At 38.0% G+C, this 13047-nt stretch overlaps 1 protein-coding gene across 1 annotated transcript; it reads left to right on the top strand.

Moving 5' to 3' along the window:
• Positions 1-298: 298 nt before the first annotated feature.
• arhgap1 (Rho GTPase activating protein 1) lies at positions 299-12040 on the top strand. The gene is made up of 13 exons (XM_077584614.1): positions 299-397; positions 2640-2856; positions 5410-5508; positions 5603-5690; positions 7417-7548; positions 7641-7727; positions 7805-7903; positions 8041-8148; positions 8239-8315; positions 8383-8460; positions 9946-10074; positions 10155-10258; positions 10504-12040. The coding sequence occupies exons 2-13, from the start codon at positions 2733-2735 to the stop codon at positions 10669-10671; spliced, it is 1293 nt and encodes a 430-aa protein (XP_077440740.1). The 5' UTR covers positions 299-397; positions 2640-2732; the 3' UTR covers positions 10672-12040.
• Positions 12041-13047: the final 1007 nt, after the last annotated feature.

Genomic DNA, 13047 nt, shown 5'->3' on the forward strand with positions numbered 1-13047 from the left:
GTAAAAAAAAAAGTTGGATTACCACCAAAAAACAACAGTGTAATAACAGAAAATTACTTAACATAAAAAGTTTTTTCCCATAAAGTTCATATTCCCCCATTGAAAAGAATGGCGGGTGACCAGGCGTCGAAATCCCCCATTGAAATGAATGGCGGGTGACCAGGGGTCCAATTCCCCCATTGAAATGAATGGAAGTGTAATATCCTATTCAGAGTAAGACATCGAGGGGTCAACCCTACGGTATATTCATAAAACGCTTTTATCTTGAAATATCCAGCCGGACGACACAGCAGAAGACACAAGTTGTTTTATTTTGAAAGTGCAACAGCGGAAAAGGTGTAACGCTGCCTGTGTGTGTTCTCAGTACTGCGAGATAAATCATCACAAAGCTCTTCAGGTGAATAAAAACACCGCATTATTACATATTCTGATTAGTATTCTTTGAGTTAATGTTTGACTATGACCGTGACGAGTCGCGTGTGGTTTGTTGCACTGCGCGCTTTGTTATGATGCATGGCAATTATATGCGACGATCATGCCATTTGTTTACGCTTTACGGCTAATGTTGAGAAAACATGACTAGGGAATTAGGTTACGACTTAATTATGTAATATATATATATATATATATATATATATATATATATATATATATATACATGCGTGTGTTTGTTATCTGGAACAAAGGTCGTTTTCAGCGTTTTCAGGAGGATAGCTGTGCTTCTGTGTTTACAAGCTAGGACTGCTAAAGTTAGCTTCATTAGCCTCAGCATTGGAAGTGAACGTCAGCGTCATTCAAATTGCTCGATTTGATTATTTTTGCTCGCGTGTGACACCGTTTCGTCGACGCGTGACACATACATTCCCATTTGGGATTTTTAAAATGCATTGTAAAAAAAAAAGTGACGTAGTGTTAGATGCAGTGTTAGAACAAGATGTTGATCCTTACACTTCAGCTCACTTGCATCCCTGATGAGGAGAAGCATAGAAAATGGATGGTCGAACGTCTTGAAGCAGTTTAATCAAGCTTAAATGCACGCGACTCCAACCAAGTAGAGGTGCTGATGATTCATCCATCCATCACTCTCAGTTTGTTTGCATAAACAACAGTATAATTTTAGTTTGGGACTTTAGGATTATTCAGTTCACACAACTGGAATTGATGCAATCCCCCCCATTCAATTAAAAATAATATTCAATCTATTGTTATTTTTCCCCATAATTGCTTAGCACTCTGCATCCTATAACCAACAACATGTCAGCTACTTGAACCTGAGTACAACGAACCAAGAATTTTGAGAATTGGATGTTTGGGTTCCATAGAAATTATTTTTTTGTATTGGAATAAAAACGCCTTTTGGGGGAATGTTTTGTGTTTAGAAAATCTGGTCGAAAAACACCTTAAAATGAGGCTAAAACGGTATAACTTCATAATTTTCCAACTTTCTTTTCTACCCTTCCACTACGTCTTCTACTCGGGGAACCGCTTTCTCTAATTGGCTGGCAAGTTTCAGTTAAAAATATCCACCAATTGCTTGTGACATCAATGGTTTCAAAGGATATTTCAAATGCCGACACTTGCCATAAAAACTCGACTTAACTAGCGCAAATAGAAGATTATTGGTGATAAGAGCAGTGTGGGCAGTAGAATAGATCATGTACTTTAATAATAAATTGTTTTTTTCCCACAAGTTCATTAAAGATTTTAGAGGCATTTGAATTGCTCATTCAGTTTTAAAGAAAATGTTACAATTATGGCAGCCACTTAATGACATGTTGCTACCCTTACCGATGTTTTTAAATCAAATGTGGTTGAATTCTAGGAAGCCACAAAGCTAAAACAGGAAACTGCTACACAACATAGAAAAATGCAAATGCATTCCATTGTTTGTTTGGTGCTGTAACAGTAATAATCAGTCACTATGTGTTTGGCTGTAGGGGGGGTGTTTGTGTGGGGGTGTAAGTGACCAGCCACACGATGTGCTCGTATGTGGTTGGTCAACAGCAGTGACATGGCTAATGCCTGCTGGTTAGTAACAACATTTATTTAAAGCAACGTTCTGTCAACCAGCATTATGCCACACATTGGGGGCTGAGCACAGTGTGTGATAATGGGGGTTGGGAGATGACTGCGTCTGTGGTTTGAAGAATTGAAGTTGATGTGACAAGAGTAGATGCATTGGACATGATCCTCTCATCGGCCACTTCACTCTGTACACCTGCACAATCTAATGAGATTCAGTACAAGTGCTCTCTAAAATTCTGCAATATCACGCCAATTTTTCATTATTAACAATATATTTATGCAGACTGCACTTTTTCAGCATTTAATTTATCTAGACACTATATAAATATAATGATTGAAATGACCAGTTTTGTTTGTTTAATTGCAGTCTTTGGCTCTAAAAAATGTGTTCTACTATACGTATTGTTCAGCCCTAGTTTATATTGACAAGGTCAAAGAGGACATGTTAAAATAACATGGGCTGTATATTATTATGCTTGTAGTTCACAGTGGTGTAAAACGGTATTGCTCAAGATTACATCTCACATAAAAGCAGGGTAAAAGAAAAAATCTAATGAACTTGACCTGTTATAAGTGCGCTTATGTATCTTATAGACAACACTTGTCTCTTCCAGAACTCCATGTGCTATTAGTGTGTTTGAGTGTGTGTGTGTCCTAAGCGTGCTGTTGTCTGAGTGCGTGCGTGCTGCGCCCTCCTGCAGTGTGCAATGTCTTCGGAACTGCTTGTGGATTTGAGCGAGGACCCGACGACGGCACAGCTAGGCCACTTGAAGCTGGCCACTTTAGAGGACCAGCAGTGGCCTGCGGATGAATCCACTCTCAGCAAGTCGGGTGAGTGAGACTCACTCTTATGCGACACTTTACAGATATTCACCTTGAAATGTCATTGAACCCACAGAAAACATTTTTGAGAAAGCTGCAGCATCAAAATGAACTTTGAAGTCTACATAAACAGCCAAAGCCAATTTAAAGAAAGATGCTGCCAAACATCTGGAGAGGTCCTTCATGATGCAAAAATATAATGACTCAGAGCAACACATCTCCAGACTTAAACCCTGCCGAGCATCAATATTACTCAACGCAACTCACCTTTTTCACCTTTAACATATGCTAGAAGCATTCCCACCATTCTTCTTACTTATTATAGCATTTTATTATCCTCACTTTTTTTGCAGTGCAATAGCTCCCACATAATACATCTGATTTACACCGTTCAAAAAAATAAAAATAAAAATCACTCCTTACGGGGTATTTATCGTCTGATTCCACATTACTTGCAATATTGGCACAAGTTAACGTTAAATATCAACATTCCCCCATTCATTTTCAATGGGACTGACATTGAACATTTTCTAAGTCCCACTTTCCGCGCCCACTTCCATACATACAACTGACCATCATTACCAGCTGTCATTTACTGCTCAGTGGCGCATTTGGTAAATTGCCTTGTCCAGTAACCAAGAGGTCGCAGATTCGAATCCCACCTCCAACTGTAATTGCAATTATATTCGTGGCAATTATGCTAAGAGATATAAAGGAATACCAACTGGAAAACTAAATGGAGGGTATTTTCAGATAACACTTTTCCATATAAATTTAAACTTTCTTCAAAAATTCACGCCTCCTGGCTTCAAGTGTTATTTTTATTCATTTATCTTTCAACTATAATTAATACGTTGTAATTTTCACATCATTTATCTTTCAATTGACTTCATAAGCATTCCGCTTAGCATTCAGCTATTAGCATTCAGCTATTAGCATTCAGCTATTAGCATTCAGCTTCCAGCATTCCCACGCAATTTCTGTAGAAATTGCACTTAGTCTAGTTTCGAAAGCACTTTTCAGTTTTCACAACACAGTGCTCTACAGAACACATTACATAAATCATAATACATTACAAACAAAGCTACATTTCCCCCCCTTTTCCTACATAAGCTTTGTTGTTTTAAACGGTTATAGATGAAAGAGGAGATTCAAAGTCTCCTTTCATCAAAAAAAACAGACATCAACAAAAAAGTGCCTGAGATGAAGTAAGTATGGAAATGTAATTCATAGGTCATAGGTCGTACAGACTCGTTCTTCAATGGCTAAGTCAATCTGTTCCATTAGTTTTGCTCACCTAAAAAGGTGATGATATTTTAATAAGACATGAAGACACAAAAGAATTGGCTTCATGTTGCCTTTATACATGACAAAGTTTGATTTGAAGATTCTTAACTCTTGAACATGTGTAAAAATAATTAGCGTTGTTCCGAGATACCGGTATCAGGAGAGGCCCCAATTCTGCATTAAAACAGTGGTATCGGCATCGGCAAGTACTAACAAGTAACATGCCGATACCATCATTTCCGACATTAATATAGGACTTTGAATGCGGCATCTTGTGTCTTGCTTGTGTGCGACATTCACTGATGTGTGCCGTGTTCACTGCATGCCGAGCCAAGATGGCAGGGCAGCTTTTTCATGTTAGAAAAAACAAACAAAACTAGGTATCGGTACGCTGATACTGCAAAACTGGGTATCGGAATCAGTATCGGGGGGCCAAAAAATGGTATCGGAACAACACTTAAAAATAATTTGAAAGGACTGATTTTGTTTAACCTAGTGATGGAACTTGTTTACCTCATTGATTAGATGCTTTGTAATTATGAAGTGCTGTTATAAAGTCTGAATGTTATTTCAAGCTGCATTTTGAGCTGGCAATATTTCTAAATGTAATTCATATACTTCAATTCGTTGTATTCAAGCTTTTCAAGGACATTTTGTAAACTCAATCACTTTCAATGTCTGTAAAACATCAATTGTTTTAGTTTTAGTTTCAAGGACATTCGTAAATGCCAAAAGTTGACCAACCAACAATTGACAGATTTACAAATTTATTAGACAACCACCCCAAATATTATTATTTATTGATGTTTTTGATGAGGAGTCGCCAACATTTTTTAAACTGAGAGCTACCGATAAGTGGAAACTTTGATACACGCTTAAGAGGGGGAAAGAGCTTAAATTACCCTTAATTATCATGTGTTGCTAATACTTTATTTATATATGAAGACACTGATTATATTATGAAGGTATATACCTTTATATTTGTGTGTGTAGTTTATTGAAGTCTGATTTGCAAATGAATGTGTTGTCGAGTAAATGACGGTGAGTGAGGGAGGATTGCTAATGGCGGCTGCCTTCATGCATCATGATTTTTGACTAAGAATAGCCCCGTCAGAACTGGACAAACAAGATGGCTGACAGACAATGGTGAGTGCAGAATGATGTTGTCACCTAGTGACATTTTGTTGGCATTGCTGGAATCGGTAAAGCACGTCTGTATGTGAATACATGTTGAAATTGTGCTGATGGTGTGCTAATTGTGTGTTGTTATATCAGAGACTGACATCTCCCAGCAATTTGATGCCAGTTCCCCCCACCTGCCCTGGGACCATCCCTTCTATGACATCGCCCGGCATCAAATCATCGAAGTCGCCGGTCAGTGAGCCATCGGGTGGCTTGGCGGCCATCTTTTGCGGACCTCAACCTCTTGCCGCTCCTCACTGATGCTTTTTCTCTTGTCCTATTGTAGGCGATGACAACTTTGGCAGAAAAGTGATCGTGTTTAACGCCTGCAGGATGCCCCCCCAGCACCAACTGGACCATCACAAGCTGCTGATGTGAGTCAGTCCTAACTATGCGTTTGGTCTGCAAAATTGTTTGAACTCGTTTGTGAATTCAGCGCAGAGGTGGAAGTGAGTCGTAAGTAAGTTCTGATATGGATCAAAATCACACAGGTGGAACACATTTGGTTTTTTCATCTAGCTGTTTAAATAAATACATATACATAAAAAGAGTTTCTAAGCAGCTTTACCTACACTGATGCATCAGTATTAGCGTGTTAATGTAAATAAATTAAAGGTGAAGAATTTTTATGTATGCAGACCTTGAAAGAAAATGTTTGGACACCCCTGATTTAAACAATAATTAATGTGTTTGAGGTTGCTGAGATCAAATTACAGATTGCTGGTTATTGGTTTGAATTTATGATCAAGAACCGTTTGTCCATGTCAAAGCAAGAGCAGCAATATTCCTTCACTTTTTGCGAATGATACGTTCATGATCCCCAAGATAGGTGAATCTCCGCTAAATAGAGGTTGACTTTTTTTCTTTAATTTCCATTTATTATTCAATGCCGGCACAGGGGGGGGGGGGGGGGAAGGTATTTGACGTCTTTAGCCGTCAATGGCAGTAAATGAGTTAAGCCATTTTGATCCTCTCCCAATCTAAACACTTAATAAAATGAAGTAAAATTAATTCATCCTTGTACTTCCGGCGGACGTTTTCTTTCCTTCTTTCTTTCTTTCATTCTTTCTTTCTTTCAAAGAAGAACGGTAGTCATGGTAACTAGTTTTTGGTTTCCACAACAATAATTTACCGTGTCAATTGGCGCAATAAACCATCAGGATTGTACAATTAGCTACAATGCGACGCAGGATTCTGGTTATGGTAAGCCATTTTAAACGAAAAAGAAAAACTTTATTAATGTTGTAATTAAGCGGACATTTCTTTATCCTTGTGTGCTACTTGGAGGCAGATCACGCTTAGATTAATTTCCAAACACAGCCGATAATCAGCAGTTTGTGCTTCAACTGTTAACTTTCCTTCATGTACTGTACTCCATATTTTGGGGCACTCGGAATTACCAATCAGCACATTTGAACAATGTTAGAAGTTTCTAAACGGCCTGAGTGAAGGAGTGCACTCGGAGCATTTTTTCTGAATGGGGACTTTGGGGGCGATGACAAATGTACCCCCCCCCCCCCCAAAAAAAAAAAAAATCAACATTTTTTCTGACTGTTACGACTTAGCCAAACATATCATATTAAATACAAGATATTTTGAGCCCTTTATTTCATGAGGATAATATTTTTTTCTCCCCATTAAAACCCTGACGTATATGATCAGTCACATGCATTGCATGCATAATCCATTAGAGGGCAGTATCACCCATCTGATGGCTTTTCCAGCGACCTTGAAAGATCGCCCCATTTCGCAAGGCGCGACACCTATACTTAGTAACTCATTCACTGTCATTGACGGTTATAAATGTCAAAAAATCATTTGAACTATTTCTATTAGTTTAACATTTTTTTTTCTACTTTTGTTAAATAGCAGGAAATGTTATTTCAGATTTTTGGAAATACTAATACGTTTGATATGTCTGTTTATTATTGTATTTTTGACAGTTATAAATGTATTTAAAGCAGATGTATTATCTATGACACAAATCAAAAGTTATATGTTGAAGTTGATTTTCCCCCCCAAAATGTTTTGTTTTGTTTTTTGTTCAAAAGGACCAATAAATACTACATCTCATATTGTGATTCTGGTCTTGTCTTTTAGGTACCTGAAAGGAACACTGGACCAATATGTTGAAAGCGACTACACTCTGATCTACTTCCACCACGGGCTGACCAGCGAGAACAAGCCGTCACTCGGCTGGCTGCGAGATGCTTACAGGGAGTTTGACAGGAAGTGAGTTTGCCACGTCAGCCCTGACTGGATCACATTTTGCTTGAATCATTTGCCAGTTCTTTTGAGTGGGCTTTGCTGTTTTGGTATGTCAGGTATAAGAAGAATATCAAAGCCTTGTATATTGTCCATCCCACCATGTTCATCAAAACCCTGCTGATCCTCTTCAAACCCATTATCAGGTACTTTGTTGCACCGCCACGTCGAGATTTGCTGTGTGCAATTAATTATCATTAGTTTCATCTTTTTTTGGGTGTAGTTTTAAGTTTGGGAGGAAACTCAACTATGTGAGCTACCTGAGTGAGCTGGAGGACGTGGTCAAGTGTGAGCAGCTCATCATTCCAGCTCGTGTCAAAGAGTAAGAAATTTGTATGTGGGATTGAAGAAATTGTATGATGTGATTTGGTTGTTGACCAAAGAACCACAAATTGCCTTAATACCAATCTTACTGATGTGTGTGTGCGTGCGTGCGTGCGTGCGTGTGTGTGTGTGCAGATATGACAACAAGTTGAGAGCCTCCCTGAAGCCAAGCTCCCAGCCTCCTATGTCCCCTCCTCGCAGCCCCCCTCTCCCCAACCAGGTCTTCGGGGTCCCCCTTGAATTGCAAGTCACCTTTTATTGAATGGCAAACAGCACTTCTGAAAGTCAAATGCAAGACAGTCAATAGGACCGTGCGTTTGTGCGTCTTGTCAGGTTAAGAGAGAGAAGTCCAGATGGAGATGCTGTTCCTGTGGTCATGAGAGACACGATAAGCTTCCTGTCAGAGCAAGGTGACTGAAACAAAGTGGCAGCTTGAAATGGTTTTGTTTGTTTTGGTCTAAGTTTGATCTTTGTCAGGTCTGGAGATGGAGGGAATTTTCCGACGTTCTGCCAATGTGACTTTGGTGAAGGAGGTTCAACTCAGATATAACTCAGGTGGGACGGTTGACAATTTTGCATCAAATTTATTTGATCTAATTCACAACTTTAAACATTCTGAAATATTGTGTTTTACATGTGATCACAATATTATCCACGCTGTGTCAAAAGCGACTAGGAAGTGAATGCAAAGTCTGGTCTCTGGTTTTCCCATTGCATGTACATTTTAGAGTACATTTTCATTACCTATTTATATTTTGACTAAGGATTCACATTAATGTCTACGCTTGCGAACTGGTCCACAGCTAAAAGGAGTGTTAAATAAAAAATTGACTTGCAATTGATGCTTTTTATGGCAATTTTAGACCAGTCAAATTTGAATGGGAACACTAAAGTGAAGGGTGAGCATCAGTCCAATCCAATCCACTTTATTTCTATAGCACATTTTTTAAATAAGCGTTTCCAAAGTGCCTCATCTTGAGATCCGCACACTATCATAAAATCTATTAAAACAAAATATAAAAAAATAAATACATTTTTTAAAAAAAACTGTCAATAAAATACAATAAGTAAAATAAAAATACATACAAAAATAAATACATTTTTAAAAACGAATAAAAAATAAAATTTAAATTAAAACATGAAAAGACTCAGAGGAGCAGACAATTCACACTGAACTAAAGGAATAAAAGTCAGTTTTAAGACGAGACTTGAAACATGAATATAACAGGAGTGTTAAAAGTGCATGTAAAAACCTGAATCTGACTTTTTTTTGGGGGGAGGGATTGACACACCCAGGTTATTTGATTGCAACTCAAATTCATCTTGCACATCGGAAGCCATCTTTCTGTGCATGTTCCAGTCCGTAACTTTTAATTAAATGGATGTCATTTGAAGTGACATAACTTCTATATGAAACATGACATTTTAAACAGTGAAGTGATGACGCAGCTAATCTACTTATCCATGCAAACAGGCATATTTTAACAACAAAAGTGCATTTTGCATATACATTTGAATCAGACATCATTTCAAATGAGACATAAATCTGTCGTAGCCGTTTTTCAGCCTAGTGAACAGACGAGAAGTTATTTCCAGATTAATACCATGAGACACTGTGTGCAGTCATCAAACACTGTGCAAACTAAGCACAAATGAACGCGTCAGTTCCAAGATAAGCACAAAATATGGTGAAGCGTGCAACTGTTTTTATTATCAACAAAGAAAATGACCTCATGCTGCTTGCCAAGGGCGCTAATCTGAAATTCAAGAACTCAGCTTTGTTGCCGCTAACATTCAAGGATCAAAATGAAAAATGATTACAAAATGGAATGGTAAGAGGGAAGAATATTTCACTTTTAAATTTGCCTTGAGATTCAGGTCTTCTTGTGTCTTGAAGCTCTTTTCTCTCTAGGACCTCTTATCTTAATTCTGTATGTCATCATCAGTCAGTCATTTACAGATGCTGCTCAACATATGACACTTCATTAAAAGCTCAAAAACAAAGCACATTACTATTACATGCGTTTGCTTTTGATACAGGCGAAGTGGTGAACTTCCGAGAGATGGAAGATGTCCATTTGGCGGCCGTGATCCTTAAGACGTTCCTGAGAGAACTGCCCGAGCCGCTGCTGACCTACCAACTGTATAATGACATTGTCAATTTTGCCTGTGGGTTTGCCACGCGCCGTATGAAATGTCGCCATGTTGTGTGTGGAGTTGTCACTAACTGCATGTTTGTTTTGGTCAAGCTGCGCCCAGTGACAGTCAAGTGAGCGTCATAAAGACGCTAGTGGAGTCACTGCCAGAGGAGAACTACGCCGCACTCAGATACCTGATCACATTTCTGGCACAGGTACACTTATATCGTTAACCTTCCTTCTCTGGAATGTAACCTTTGACCTTCTGTAAACTTTTGAATGTGCAACTGTTGAATATTCCATTGATTTGAGCACAACTCGCTGTTCTCTAAAGAGCTAAATGGAAAAATTCACAACAGGTGTTTGATGCAGGTATCGTCGTGTCCCAATTTGATCAAAAGCAAATTCCTCCAATCTTCAGAGTACTTGCTTAATGTAGTGCGTCTGTGTTCTCCAACAGGTAACAGCCAACAGTGACGTGAATAAGATGACCAACAGCAACATGGCTGTGGTGTTTGGGCCGAACCTGCTCTGGGGGCGGGACGCCGCCATGTCACTCAGCGCCATCGGACCAATCAACAACTTCACCCGATGCCTGTTGGACCAGCAGCATTTGGTCTTTGCCTAAATTGTTGTCTGACTCGCCACTGGAGGCTCCTAAACATAGATAGTGAGTGAGCCATCGAATAGCACTTGGACCAACACAGCCTTGTTCTAAAATGCACGTTAAAAAAAAAAAAACACCCTGGATGATTAAAAAAAAAATGTCGCCCGGGATTCTGATTGGGCCCGTAGCAGTGTGGTTAGTGCACAAATGTATCCTGAGACCTTCATGACAGAACAAATGCAAAATTTAACGCAACAAAATAGATTTCTTTGAAAAAGACATTCCAGTTACAATTGCATGTGTTTAATTATTGTTAAGTGGAATTGAAATCCCAAAATGTATTTATTATTCAACGTGTTGCTGTTGTTGGTCTCTGCTGTTTCGTCATGCAAAAAAAACCTAAAGAAATCTCCATGAAGAAATAAATGGTTTGTGTGAAAACCCTCAGGTTCATTTTAAATAATGGTACCAAATGTTGTGGACAATCTTCCTGTATTGAAAAAAAAAAAAAGTAAAAGAAGATTAGCTGTATTGTTGTCTTAACCCCCAAACGTTTGTGCTGTGTCTGCTCTCCATCTCTCTCTGAACCGTGTGATTTAATTGGGTTCTGTGGTTTGATGTGTGGGTTCCTTTTGTACCTTTGCTGGCCTTTCTGTTGAGTCGAGTGTGTGCCATTAATGGAGAACGAGTACAAATGTGATGATGGCGGTGTCTTTGTTCCTCAGGGATCAAAAGCCTGAAAAAAGAAAAATAGGTGAATGTGCAGGATGCAATTTGGGAAAACACAATCTTTTAGTATTCAATAGCACAGTAAACACGCTTCTTCAACTTGAAACACTATGATAAAACCTTAAAATTAATTTTGTAAAATCATATTAAACACTAACCATATAATCTTGAGACCCCGTTAAATTGAATCTGTTTTACTTTACCAATGGCGTAATGTTAAGTGTAAATGTTGCAATGCTGTATCATTTGTAAGAAAGTGCTACTGTGTGTGCCGTATACGATATACATAAATATTACGTTTGTGTGTCTTAATGCATTTAAATATCACAAAACATGCCTGGGGCCGATCTAAGATCGAAACGTTGAACCAACAGGCTTCCTGTGAGTGGAGGAGAGACCCTCAAACAAGTGCCATTGAAGTTTCACACTTGCTGACCACTCGCATGTGCGTATGATCGGGTGGTCTTTGTACTGTAACTAGTTGTCCTGGTGACAGTACTTATGTTTTCTCTCTGGGAGAAATGATTTGGTTTCCAGGCTGATATATTCAAGATTATTTTCTCAATTTTATTTTTCATCCTTTTGATATTTAGTTCTGGATGTGTATGATATTGAAATGGTGTAATATTGTGGCAAAAATAATAAACAAACCTGAAAGAAATACTGAGGTTTTGACATTTTTGTTGACATTTGAGTTACTTTTTTTTTGTAACAGTATCAAATTCCGTCTCTCACACACTCAACTAAGTAAACGTCACAGGATCTTTTTGTAGAAGTGCTGTTGATCGTCTGGCCCCCATTTTAAGGCGAAAACTCGTAGTTTTGCTTTAAATTATCTTTTTTGTCCTGACACCTCATATAAAACAAAAGTACTGAAAATGTGTTGCTGTTGTCTTTCAACCTAGTTTAACCTTAGTTTAACTATATGTAGTAAAGGAAGCACAAAAAAAACTAAGTAAATATAATAATTAATATCCCAAACATAATTGGATGTGATCCACTGAAGAAAAAAAAAGAAAAATAGAAAAAATTGTAATTCACATTTCTTTTTTTAATGCTGTATGTATATTTATTGTTAGCATGGAAATGATCATTTTTAATTGTACTTGATTTACAAGCATTTATATTCACATTCTTAAATTAAATTGGACAAGTGGTGCCTTGTGATTAGTTTAATTTATTTCTTAACCAACTCAAACACTCATATCTCAAATGAATGGAAATGTCATTAAATCCAGCCTCCAAAAAAAGACAAGATAACATGTAACATGTTTAACATGTTTTTTTTAACGAGGAAAAATAGCACTTGACTCTAATATTACAAATGGCAATATAGCCCATTAGCAACATCACATGGTGCCCAAAGCGCTTTACAAATCCTCACATTTACCAATTCACACATTCATACACCGATGGGAGGCTGCTGCCGTGTCCACTAGGAGCAAATTAAGGTTTAGTGTTTTGCTCAAGATCAGGACACTTTAACATGGTGACGAGGTTTGAGCATCCAATCACTCTACCACTGAGCCATGCCGCCCCGTAAAAACATAGTAATGTGACTGTCTATTAAATAATAATATATTTTTTAAATGATTAAACCGCTTTTGTCACACTCAGTTTGTGTTCCGTTGCTTAAAATGTAGCAAGAATATCACATGCTAATTGTTA

Source organism: Vanacampus margaritifer, chromosome 1 (genome assembly GCF_051991255.1).
Source record: "Vanacampus margaritifer isolate UIUO_Vmar chromosome 1, RoL_Vmar_1.0, whole genome shotgun sequence".
NCBI classification, from domain to species: Eukaryota; Metazoa; Chordata; class Actinopteri; order Syngnathiformes; family Syngnathidae; genus Vanacampus; species Vanacampus margaritifer.